This window comes from Xiphophorus couchianus, chromosome 12, assembly GCF_001444195.1.
Source record: "Xiphophorus couchianus chromosome 12, X_couchianus-1.0, whole genome shotgun sequence".
Taxonomy (NCBI): Eukaryota; Metazoa; Chordata; class Actinopteri; order Cyprinodontiformes; family Poeciliidae; genus Xiphophorus; species Xiphophorus couchianus.
In genome coordinates, this window is record NC_040239.1 from 22,062,806 (window position 1) to 22,076,156 (window position 13,351).

General features: G+C 37.2%; 1 protein-coding gene across 2 annotated transcripts in view; it reads right to left on the reverse strand.

The window, feature by feature from the left end:
* Window positions 1-516: 516 nt before the first annotated feature.
* Window positions 517-13,351, reverse strand: part of pdlim2 (PDZ and LIM domain 2 (mystique)) — a 41,952-nt gene continuing 29,117 nt past the window's right edge. For both annotated transcript variants that reach the window (XM_028033944.1, XM_028033945.1), the window contains exons 7-10: window positions 7,542-7,660; window positions 3,728-3,876; window positions 3,455-3,566; window positions 517-1,671 (exon numbers count right to left, since the gene is read on the reverse strand). In XM_028033944.1, the coding sequence (XP_027889745.1) occupies window positions 1,479-1,671; window positions 3,455-3,566; window positions 3,728-3,876; window positions 7,542-7,660 (573 nt within the window). In that variant the 3' untranslated portion in view covers window positions 517-1,478. The remainder of the gene's footprint in view (window positions 1,672-3,454; window positions 3,567-3,727; window positions 3,877-7,541; window positions 7,661-13,351) is intronic.

Genomic DNA, 13,351 nt, shown 5'->3' on the forward strand with positions numbered 1-13,351 from the left:
CACAGTTTCCCCAAATCCACATGGATAAAATAATTTTTTAAAAACTGTAGAAATAGCACCATCTTGTGGTAGATAATAGAATTGTGTAACCATTTATTGAAAGTGTAATATTTTACATTAAAATTCAGTGTTACGAGATGAACTAAGGTCAGTACTAATTATAACCTGTCCTAACCCACTACTGTAAACTTTACATTAATCACACTAATAAAACCTTAATGCTGCCAGACGTTATTGAGTTTGAATAAATATTTTGATTTCTCGATGTAAGGGCCTTCAGTGGAGCTTAACCTGTATGGTTGGAGTAACAAATGAACATAAGGTCAAACGCAATTTTAAAAAAACCCCAACTGTTTTAAACATTTAACTGGTTAGCTGTAACAAAAGAAAAAAATATATATATATATATATTAAAATCCCATGAGTTGCATTGACACAATTGTTGCAGTTGTGAACTGAAGAAGGCATAAGATAAATTAACCAACATAACTCCAATAAAAATGACAAGGCAGGAAATTAGTCACACATTAAACAGACCTTCAAAGTCCTCCCAGGAGAGACTTCAGGTTGTGCAACTTTATTATATTCCACAAAAAATGTGAAGATTAAAGTCCATCTCCGAGTACTTCTGGAACTGGACATGTGCTGCAGTATAACTTTGTATCACATCAACTGTCCCATGCTTACAATATGCATTTTAAATGATCTACATTATAATATCATCATCAAAAGAATATCAAAAATATTTATATATTGAAAAGATATTTTGTCCCTCTAAATTAGCAAAAGAGCCAAAAAACAAGCAGAGCCCTGCGCCCCTTGCTTTACCGATTCTTATCATTTCATTTTACAAATAAGTACAGATAAATTCAAGAAGCATTTTGCCCTGAATCAGCCATTCTCCACAACTCTACAATAACTTGGCAACCATCTTTTTTTCTAGACTTTGTCATGTGGAAACACACACAACCATTCACACACACACAAAATGAAGCAATGCTTAACCAGTGTTTGCATGAGAAAGCATGCAATCACACACACTCGCACACTTGCACAGCACCATCTGAACAACTTTAAGGCAGCATTCAGAGTTGATTAGTTATTGGTCCCTTTTTTTATTCAATCAGAAAATTCTCATCCTCTGTTCTACTCATTTTTTTTTAAACATTTTTTATACATGTTTTTTTTTAAAGCATCTGTGTTCTTAAATCTGGCCTGAGAATTATGTGGGCAAAGAATGACAGAGACCATGAAGGATGAACCATATTGGGGAAAAAAGTTCTCATAAAGCAAAAAGTAAGGCAATAAAGTGTATATTATACATTGCATTATTTGATTAAAGATTAAAGATCAGAAATTAATGTAATGTCAACCCCACAAAAAATATTTCCAAGGCGTATCGGTGAGTCAGATGAGGTGGTGCTTCATTGAGGCAAGCAGCACTCTGCGCAGAGTGGAGCAGGCGTGCAGGGGCCAACTCATTGGCGGGGGGACACAGTGGTCTGAATGGAGTTGCCTGGGCCCTGATACCTCTCTTTGGCATGCTTCTCACAATACATTACATCTCCAACCCAAAAGTGACCTCTCATCTTCAGGTTAAGCCCGCAATCTGTGCAGGTGTAGCACTCCGGATGACGGAAGGAGCTGTCCGTGATGCGCACTGCCTGTGTCCTGTGGAGTTGAATAGAGAAGTAAACATGTCAGATATTTGAAAAGCATCTTATTTTCTGTCTTCTCTGATTCGCTCTGCCGGATAAATGCAGTCTGTTCCACTTTTTTTATTCAAAGGTTCGTCCTTTTTCCAGTTCTTACTAAATTTCTTTCTGTAAGTACAATATGTTTATCAATTTCAGATGGTGCTTCTGTAAGCACCCCCTTAATGTATATTTAATATTAAATTCACAAAAAACCATACAAAAGATAGATACATAAAACAAAACCTTTGGTTCATAAATACGAATGTTCCACTGCCTCAGCAATGTGGAAAATCTCAAAAAGCCTAATTTGAGGAGCTTACATATTCTTATTTGGCATAAATGTAACTAATTCTGAGCTTTCAATGATCCATATAAATGTATTTTTCCAATTTGGAATCATGCAACTAATGACTGCAAAGAACTTGGAAAGACAAGAACTGGGTGCCCAAGTTTGAGTTTGTGGATTTTTTGTTCCACAGGCTGGTCCCCACAAGGGAAAACGCTGTTTTTGGGTCAGAGGTTAGATTTAGGACTAAGGTGTGAATTGAGTTTTGGTTAGGATTAGGTATGTAATGGTTAGGGTTAGGTTAAGGATAAGGTTTAGGCTGTAGAAATAAATGGAAGGCAATGGAAAGTCCCCACAAAGATAGCCACGCAAACATATGTGTGTGTGTATCTACATGTGTGTGTTTGGGATCATTGACCTTTCCAAACATCCAACTGTATGTATAGTCCATCAAAGCTCAAACCTGTGTCACTCACAACAGGAAAACAGTTTTCAGATTGTAGATGTAGAAAGAAATCTCTGTTTTAAAATCCGTACATTGAACCTGTTTAAAAACTACAGGTCAGAGATGACAGACATTTTTAATTTACAGGAACCACCAAGGCTCAGACTTGGCATTAAGTGGAAGCTGCTGGGACATCAGCATCATGGTCAAGTGTCTTATGGATCATAAAGATGACAAGAAAGAAGTACCTGCACAAAAACTGTGATGAAAGATTGACTGAAAACTGCAGCTGCCCAAATGGAGAAGTCAAATGTATTTGGGGAAAAATCTTTATTATCTAGCTGAAAATGATTAAGCAGTAGGAATGTTTCAACTCCAGGAGAACATTTGAACAGGAACTAAAAAGCATAGCGGAGGCAGCATCATGCTGAGGGTTTGTTTTACTGGCACTAGTGCACAGGACAAATATGAGAGCTTATCTAAAAACAACAGCTTGATGGTTCAAGCTTCCAATGATCCCAAATCAAAAGCTGATAAAGCAGGCTAACATTAAGTTCATTGAATGGTCTTGATTCCATTGAAAGTTTATGGAATATGCTAAAAAAGTTTAGCCTGTGCCAGAAAACCCACCAACATAAATGACCTCTACAATTTATGGACGGATTTATGGTCAAATATGCAGCCAGAATTAAAAAAAAGAATGTCTATATCTCCAAAAAGACTGGCTTAGCAACTTGCTAAAGGACATGTATCCATCCATATCAATGGGGATGTGTGAGTGTTTCTTTAGTTTTGACCTCATCTGGATTAGAGAAAAAATACAAAACAAACTCAAACTTATGCATCCACATCTTGTTTATAAAGTTAGTTGATTTTTTAATGTTGTATACTCCTTTAACCCTTGATAAATAACTGTTCAAATGCATTATTAAAAGTTCAACGCAACATTAAGATTGGTGTGTGAACATAACCTCTGATGGAAACCATACACTACCTCAGTGGTAATAAAACTACAGGAGGACTTACACAATGCTTGTGCCACACTTCTCACAGGTGTGGTGTTTGCTGGCTCCTGTAACAGATGTGCTCTGTTTCGGTGGGTTGGGGGAAAGCTTCCCCGGAAACCGCAGGGCTGCCTCTGAAGACAAACATAGATATAGACAAACCTGCTGATAAAGACTTTCTGACAACATGCTTTTCCAACTTTTTTTCCCCCCCTTTCAAATTTAGAAAAAAACAAAACAATTCTCCTGACTGATGTCAATCCCCCACAGAGTTGCAAATCCGCATGCTTCTAACCTTTCTCATCAGCCTCCAGCACTTCTTGCAGCATTTTAAAGGTGTTGGACTGACGAGGTGGCGTGCGTGACTCCTTGTTCTCCTGGATCATCTTGTACACCTCCGAGTTCCTGTCAAACCTTTGCATGGCAAAGTCAGAACTGGAACTACTGCAGAGGGAAAGCAGAATATCATAGACAACAGTTTAGCAAACACTAGAAACCCAAGGTCAAACTAGTTTCCACCCAAACATGACATAATCAACATTAATCCTTTGGCCTTATAATCCTGTATAAGATTTTCAAAATAGTGATCATACTGGTTTCATGCTTCTACTCAAGCAACTGAACTTTGAACTAAGATACTATTAAAATTAGGACAAAGAAATAAAATAATGTTTGTCCCTCCCACTGGTTCCACATATCAAAAGCTATCGGTAGATGTGAGTGTTTGCCGTTGGCAGGAACTGGTTGGGCAGGTATTCTCCAGTAAGGCCAGGTGTTTGGTGCCTTGCGCCTGTTGACAACTCGTCGCTCAGAATCAGTCAGCGAAACCTGACAGGCTGTCCAACCTGTTGCCACTCAGCAAAATACTTGGAGAGTTAGCCATCAACACACACGTGTTGCAGGAAGAATCTTCAACAATTCAATGAGCTCACCCTCAAAACAGCAACCAGCTTGGTTGCAGCTCAAGCTGGTCAATGTAATATCAGCAAAGGGTCAATGAAGGACCTCGTTTCGAATGCTGAATTTGTGTTTCATTATTTTTTAGAAGCATATCAGTAACAAACTTAATAAAAAAATAGATTTCCATTTAGGAGTACATGTTAAAATATTTTGACACTTATTTCTTCACAAATATCCAAATTCCCTTCTTTCAGACAATTTCTATATATTTCTATATATAAAAAGCTAATATATATATAAAGGTGTGATTACAATCAGCAATTACAAAACCTGAATATTTCATAAAACTGATGTTATGGTTTCACCAATAAATGGACACACCAAAAAAAAAAAAAAAACATAAAACAAGGTAATGTAAAATACTGACTAGATGTTAGAATTTTAATTAAATAAAGATAATTTAAAATCTTTGATATCCGTGTTTTAATAAATCGACATACATGTCGTGCACAGCTGAAATGATAAATGGAGAGGAATCTTTATTCATCTTACAATTTTGTATTTAGGCTTTCAAACTAGTTTGATTGAATTGATAAACATAAGAAAAAAAAGTTGTTGTTTTTTAACCAAGTAGGACTTTTGTACAAAAGCTTATAAGCTTAGGTTTTCTGAGTTAAACTTTTATTTCTTTTTTGTATGCTTGCTTGTCTGAATTGTATCAGCTTCAGACAGGACTCTGTATCAACATGATTTCAACAGGACACAAAAAACAAACATGCTTTGGGCCTTTCCTCTGCATCAATGAGCAGAGGTCCAGATTGGAAACAGACCTCTGAAGCACGACCTCCAAGTTTTCCACATGCAGAGCTCCACCCAAAGCTACCCATTTCCCCCTTTTCCTCTCACATTATTCTAACAAACAGTCATAAAACAGCTGAAAAACAGGAACAGACAACAAACCCACATTAACAAGCAGTCACATACACTGACAGGTGATTTAAAAACGTACAGATTTAATACATCCAAATGCACCGATACGTCCTAAACACTGAGTGGCGTTAAATATTATCACATCTGCAACAAGCACTTGCATAGATTATCTATGACACAAAGATAGTGCCCGCTGACACAAAGTTGCAGCAGGCCAAGAGAAGTAATGATAATCTAGTACAAAACCAAAACAGAGTTCAGACCGCTAAATATCTGGACCTAACTTCCTGCTGGCAGAAAGAAAACAAATCCAACTTTTGTGCTGAATTAATATCTAAATGACAACTCAATGACTCACCCCAGAAAGAAGAAAAAGTCACAGGAAAAGCACAAGTCTGCAAAAAAGCCCCTGTAATTTCTAAGTCTGTGAAACAACTCAGAACATGGAAAAATAAAAAACTAATATTATCAAAGACTTCACTCTGAACCAGACGAGACAGAAAAACAAGATTGTGAGTGAAAGGTGTGCCCCGGGCTGAAATTCATTGGCCACGCGGCATGAAGGAGGCGTCACTGCTTCTCTGATTGGCTGCAGACAAGCGGGGAGAGGCTTATTGTGCTGGCTGGGGGCTACAGACAGGGGGCCAATCAGGGGGAGAAATAATTGCTCTTTTTTGGGGAATATCAAGTTCTTGGACAGGACTTGCAGCTGCAGACATGACCTGTGGGTAGCCTGAGTTAACCAGCAGGGAACCAGGGCCAAAGCAAACTGTCCTGCGCGGTCAAAACACAGACACCAGCTTCTGCAGCAGAATGTCTGGACGAAAGGATTAGAAAAGGAACTACAAGAAACTTTTTTTTTACATTAACAAAATACATTCCAAACAAAGGTCAGGAGGCAGCATTTGAACACTGGAAAATGAGTCAAATTACAGCTCCATCAACGCCAAGGGTGCGGCTCCGAAACTCTGCAGAGTGAAACTGTACAGAGCTTCCCGAAGGCTGAACATTTTATCACTATTCATTAGTTCAGTCAGATGTTTCTACATGCTTGCATGCAAAAACATGGAAGCTGCTAGAATGCTCCAGGATGCTCATAATGAGAATAAACAGTCAGCTGCATAGCTGAAAAACAAAATCATTAAAATACATGATTCACACTGAAATTAATTCCAGTTTTAAACCATTTTCCACACAGGCCTTTCAGAGAAAGATTAGCTAAGAGTAGGAGAAAATCTCTCCAGAAAATATATTTTTAATCAAAGAGAAAAAAAAGTTAAACACAAAGACTTAAATTCCATTTTTAAAACCATATATATCTGGGCAAACAACATCATAAAGAGTGTGTTATTCTAAGTGGCTTTCACACCTGAATTTTGCAGGCATTTTCTTGACAAACACCATGAGAGATGATGAATGATCACCATCAGATGGTGTATAGTAAACTCTCAACCTTATGATAAAAATACAGAAGTAACATCCTACGATTTCAGTTTTGGCCAGGATGCCATTTATATTTTCTCATGGACTGACTGGAAATACAAGGAATCAACAATTTCTCTGCTGTTCTCACAAAACAATATTCCTCATACAGCTGGCAATGTAAAAAAAAAATCAACAATAATTATATTTTTTATTATTTAGGTTTACTCACATGTCACTTGAAAAATGGCACTGTTTTGTTTTTAATTAAATATCAAGACATTTATTTGTAATCATTCATTTATTCTGGTGTAAAAAGTATATTTTCAATACATTTAAAAAAAATAGTGCACATGGTGTTCTTTAGTTTTTTTTAACCTCATCTAAAGTTAATATGTAGCTAAACTGAGAAGCTGAAGTCAAGTTTCTTGTTTATGCACATAAAATTGGTCATTAAAGCCAATTCTAAATGATTGCTTGACTTAAGATTTGTTGAAAAATTATTTTTATTTTCCTAACAATTTTCTTCAAGCTGTTCAAATTCGTACTTCTAATTAAAAGCAACTTTTTGAATTAAATATTTATTACACTTCAAACATTTATCCCATGCAAGGCATCTCAAAGAAAGCATATTTAGAATTTTATTTATTATTTCATTAATATTTAAAAATCCAATGCTTTTTGAGAAATCGTTATATAAAACTACATACAGCCTTGTTGATCTGAAAAATGACAAGGAGTTAGAGTAATTTTCAATTGTAATTATAGAAACTTTTTAATATAAAATATAAGAACAAACATTTGGTCACAAAATGGGGAGTAAATAAAAACTAAGTGACAATATGAGGAGTGTTAACCTGCGCCTGGGGGACATGGGAACATCGCGGTCAATGGGGCTGTGAGGTGAGTAGCGTCCTGGTGGGGTTGGTGTCCTGCTGGACCCAGAGGGGTGTCTGAAGTCAGAAGGAAAAAACTCCTAGAAGAATAACAAAAAAATAAATAAAAAGGTACAATGATACAAAAGCAAGTATCACAGATTAAAGACTACACATAGACTGTGAAAACATAGAAATTTGTTTTCTCTTACACAGGTGTAAGAGCAAAATGACATTTCTCTTCTCGCAGCTTATCAGCGCATTAACTCATTTCTTCTGCGATGCCTGACAAATTTGTGATTTGTCAGAAATTAGAATTGGACGTAGATACTATACTAACAAATACTGAAGAAAGAGTGGCCTATGAGCACATAAGTGCTGTGCACTTGAGTGTCTTGTAAAGTATGAAACGTCCTGGGAAGAACAAACTTTGTTCATGCCAGCTGAAGAAAAATTATTTTTTCATCTGTTCGTGTGGAGGATGTAGAACCATAAAGAAGGGGGAGCGGTTCTGTTACGCTCATACAGAAAGCAAAATCCTGATTCTATCAGGCTCTAAACCTCAGATGACATCAGTTATAGCCTAAAAACACAGCTACATGATCCAAAAATCAAAAACAATGATAACCCAAGTACTGCATACAAAACAATAGAGGTTACACATCATCACATGTGAATGAAACATATGTTACAGTTTCATCCAGCAAAAACAATACATCATCTGACTTTGTATTTGATATCCTGAGTTTCTATTAACAACCAACATCCATCTCTGCTGTGCTGATGAGTATCAGCAGCCTGCATCAACATTTTAAACCCAGATCACCTTTTATAGCAAGAAACTTGCTTCATTCCATCATTTAGTTTTAACCACTCCAAATGTTCTGTGTTAATAGCAGTGTTGGTTTTATAAATATGCTTTTAAACCCTTTAATAGTTTTCATCATGCGTTTTACATCAGCACCAATCAGGAGAGAATGTTGATTCATTACATGAATTACGTTCTTCTACCAGAAGAGGGCGCCACATACCAAGTGAATACCATCAACTAAAGAACAATGTATCTCAACAGATGCGAATTGATGTGTCAGCTACTTGGATAAAAAGACACCTAAGCATATACTTGCATTAAGAGCAATGGTGGATTTGTTCAACTTAAATTATATCAGTATTAGAAGGTTATGTTAAAATGATAAACTACATGTGTGTACACTGAACCCCAGGACAAAGGCTCAGTACATCATTCAGGACACTTTTATTGTCAGGAATTTTACTACTATGAGGCCGTCTCCTTTCTAACTATGTCCACCTGTAAAGCTGACCAGCCATAAAAGCATTTTTAACAGACAAGGTTAATCAAATGCAAAACACATTCAAACTTCAGCTTAGAAATTGTTTGAGTAATAGTCCCTAAAAAGTAATGAAAACTCAAGAAAACATCTTGCACAATAAAGCTCAGTGAGTTTTCCTGCCTGTACAGTCACCAGCTGGCATCAGTGCTGCACAGGCTCCATCCAAGAGAGAAAATGACTCCACCCAACTTTTCAAGCAGTGCGAGACTAAAGTCGGAGCTGATGGTGGAACTCCACAGAAACGCAGTGGCACGGATGAAATGGATGATTTTTGTGGTTGATGCCAGCACCCGCTTCCAATTCAGCATGTCTTTGAACAATAGCTCTGTTCTCAATTGAGTCCAATTTTCCTCCTTTTTTTTTTCTTTCCAGAGTGGGCAGATTAGTGGTGGATGCCAGGAAGCTTTTACCAGAAACGATGATTGGGACGGCTTCCTTCAAATTTTTTCCCCCTATATAAACCCAGTAATATGACTCGGGACTCAGACAATCCATCAGACTACAAAACTACTCATTCGTTTGCTCTCCTGCTGCAAAGCAATCTAAAGTTCATATACCTGATGGACACACATGCTTTAGAGACTTTTTTGAGATAGACCAACTAAAGTCCAACAGCATGTGGATATAAATCCCTGCTAATGCAAACAAGGTGAATCTTACATAACCGTGGATCTTCAAGATCTACCGTCTAAAAATGTAATATATACGAGTAAAGAGAAATGCAATGAACGCAACAATAGAAAAGCTGAAGAGTGAAAAACCAGCCACTTTAAAGGCACATATCTGTTCAATTACTTAACACAAACAGTGAAAATTGCTTCCAACTCAATGTATTTATGCATCTAGATGTGGTGAATGAAACTTGAAGTTCAGCATAAGCCCAACAATGTGGATAAAGAAGGGGATTTAAGAGACTTTGAACACTGAATGGTTGATAATTCCAGACAGATTGGTCTCAGTACTTCAGAGATCGCTGATCTACTGGGATTTTCCCCTCACAACTATTGCTTAGGTTCACAGAAAACAGACTGCCAAATTTCCAGTTGTAAGGATGAAAATGCCATGCTTATAGTAGAATGGGTAGGCTGGCTTGAGATGAAAAAAGGCAACAGTGCCTTAAATCATCAATCATAACAACCAAAGAATGCAGAAAACCATCTCTGAATGCACAACCTGTTGAACCTTGAAGCAGAAGAGATTTAGTGGCAGAAGACCACAACAGGTGTCAGCAGAACAGATAAGCTACAATTTGCACAGGTTCACCAACATTTGACAAAAGATTGAGAAAATATTGACTCATCTGATGAATCTTGACTTCAGTTGCAACTGACTTTAGCATAATCGGCATAAAAACATGGATCCATCCTTGCCTCATTCACACACTGGATAATATTAATTGTATTATTCTTTAGGGGATCTTTTTTGCATCCTTTGTGTGCATTGACACAAATTAAATCTAGTTAAACAGGCAGTGGCCTATCGAAATATTGTTTACCTTTTTCTTTGTTTTATCATCACTTTGTTACCCATCGTCTGATGACTACTCCCAACAAGATAATGCACCATGTCACAAAGGTCAAACCATTAAAAAACAAATTATTGAACATGAAAATGACTTCACATGTTCACTGTGCTTGAGTGGTGTTCCCAGTAAAGTACTATTGAGATGTGGTGGAATGGGAGTTTTGCATCACCAACATGCAGCAGCAAAATCTGCTTCAACTACCAGATATGTCAATTTGGACTGAATTCATTGAATGTTTCCAACACACTGCTAAAAATCTTAAGACTCATCTGAGATCAAAACAGGTGTTTGGGGATACAACGATGATGGATTCTAGGCTACAAACGTACTGGCCAGATTTTATTTCTCATTTTCTGTCAGAAAAACACTTATGATTGAATAAAAAATTTCAATTAAAACCTTCCCTGGGCAAGGATAATTTTGGGCAATATGATGGTACCGCCTTTACAACCAAACCTCAGTCTGATGTTTATCAAACCTTCTACATTTGAGCTACATTTTTGTAAGGAAAAATGTTCATTGGACTTGATGAAGAAGCTTCAGAATCCATGTCAGTATCTGTCCAAAGTCACTCGTCCAGTAAAGCGTTCAGTAAAAATCAACAAATTACACACAATTTTGTTTTTTTGTGTCTTTCCTACAATCCTGTGTTCCCATTAAGGGCCTGAATGTTCCTGACAAGAAAACAATAAAAAAATTTTGGCCATGATTTTTTTTAAAGTTTTTTTTTTTCCCTGATGGTTCCCTTTAGTATAATTGTAGTTTTGGAAAGAAAAATGCATGTTTTCCCACTTACTTTGAATAAAAACTAAAAGTTGCACAACCAAAGCAGGAACCTCATTATCATTAACTATTTTGCAGAATCCATCACTAGAATATGAGCCCAGTAACAGTGGCATAGCTGACTTACTGTACCTTTAAACTGTAGGAACCTTCATTACAACTACAAACATTATTGCTCCATTCAAATGTATTACTCATGGTGGATTTAAAGCTGCAATGCCTTTGAAAACTCCAACCTTGGCACTGCCTACAATGTCCCTTTGTTTATCTAGCCGCAGACCTGGGAAGGGATCCTGGCTAAAGTAGGGAAGCCTGTTTGTTTTGTTGCTTTTTTGGTCTTGGATAGCAACATGGCCGTAGATGGGAGAGAACGCAGAGGAATATCAGCCAGTTTTCAGCGGTTCCTGTGGCTGCCAAGAGGAGGAAGCTTTGATTAAAGCTGTACAGAACTGTAATCAAAAGTTCATAGTCAACAAACCCAAGATCATTAGGGCAAGTCTCTGGTATGCTGCCCTCGCTTCAAGTTGCACATCCAATAACACATACCGCTTTTTCACTTTACAACCCATGAGCATTTAGAGGAATGAGAGCACTTACATTAAAAAACACAAGTATGCTTTTATAATATGATAAGGTCTTTTACAAACAGCATTACTAAAATTAGAGGTCTCATCAGTCACATCTTTATTTTGACAGTCAGTTTTTGATGAGAAAAGAAGACGGTGACTTTGGGGAAAGGTGGAATCACATTTTCCAGTTCGTTCTGAATAAACAGATCTCAAAATGAGACAATCATGAATTCCTTTATATTCACGGTTGTAAAGAACAATTTTTAAAATAAATGGATATTTTTTTAATTTCTGTGTGTGGAGTTTGGCCCAAGAAAAAAAGACAAAAAACTTGAAGCAACTTTTTGTTTTTCAATCTCCAAAACGTTTCCATAAATTGTGGTTGGTGCTGCAAAGACAGCTGCAGAAAAGATGTTTCCTCTGTCCAATATTTATTTGAATAATCCCTTTATTTAATTAATACTCTACTCATCCATGAAAAGGGAACATGTTTGAAAAAACCAAACAGTTTCTTTCAGAAAACTATTTCAAGCTGGAATCTTGCAGTCCCCCAAATCAATAACGATGCCAGTTTGTGTGTTGCAGACTACTCAAAAGTTGTATATAGAAAATACAAGCGCCAAACACAGAGAAAATGATAAACTGTAGTAAAAGGGTGGCTGTCTGAGGCCAATGGGAGACACAGAGGACGGTGCCAGCAGATGAAACTTCAGTCTGGCTCCAAGCAAACCACTTTGCATCATCATTACCACCCTGCAGCTTCAATTACAGGGCATTGGCTGCAGCATAGGAGTGATGCCTAGAGCAGTTCGTATTTTGGGAAGTCTAGCGCTGCTGTGAGAGGGTGCGATAACTGATGATTTTGTATTCTCCACAGAAATGAGTCCAGCAGTACAGCAGGTTCTGTAGTAAATTGGAGCAGTGCATACCGTTTCCCATCAGTCTACGTTTGGTAAAGGTCTAGAATTAAGATTACGACCAAATAACCTTTACTTCATCCATTGTTACTGAGAGACTTCGTGTGAAAACTGAACCCGGGCAATGGTTGCCATTTTCAAACCTGGTTATAAGAAAAACATAATGGCTATAAAAGGCAAATCTTCACTTCAAACAACATTAACTTTTGAAATGTTACATCCTACCGCTGTATCTTTACAAGAGCCATAAAGTCCATTGCAAATATGAAACTACTAGAGCAGTGAAGTCTTGTGCACATAATAACACTATCAGATCCATCTACCCAGCACCTGATGGTAATACCAGATTATTCTGCTGGTCTTATAAACAGCAGAATGATCTGGCTGCACCCATCATCATTTCTGTTGGAGTGGAGGAACAAAGCTTAATGTATGCAAACCTTTTTTTCAGAAAATATTAGAAGGGCCTACGAAGGGCCTCGTTATAACACTAAACAAACCATGACCATTGTTGTTTGTTGGGCAGAAGGTGATAATATTAAAGGGAACCCTGATAAACACAGATAGCAGGAAGAAGATAATACTGCATAACATACAGTCCCAGTAGCTTAGACCAGCAATTACCTTCCACTGAGTTAGATTAGGT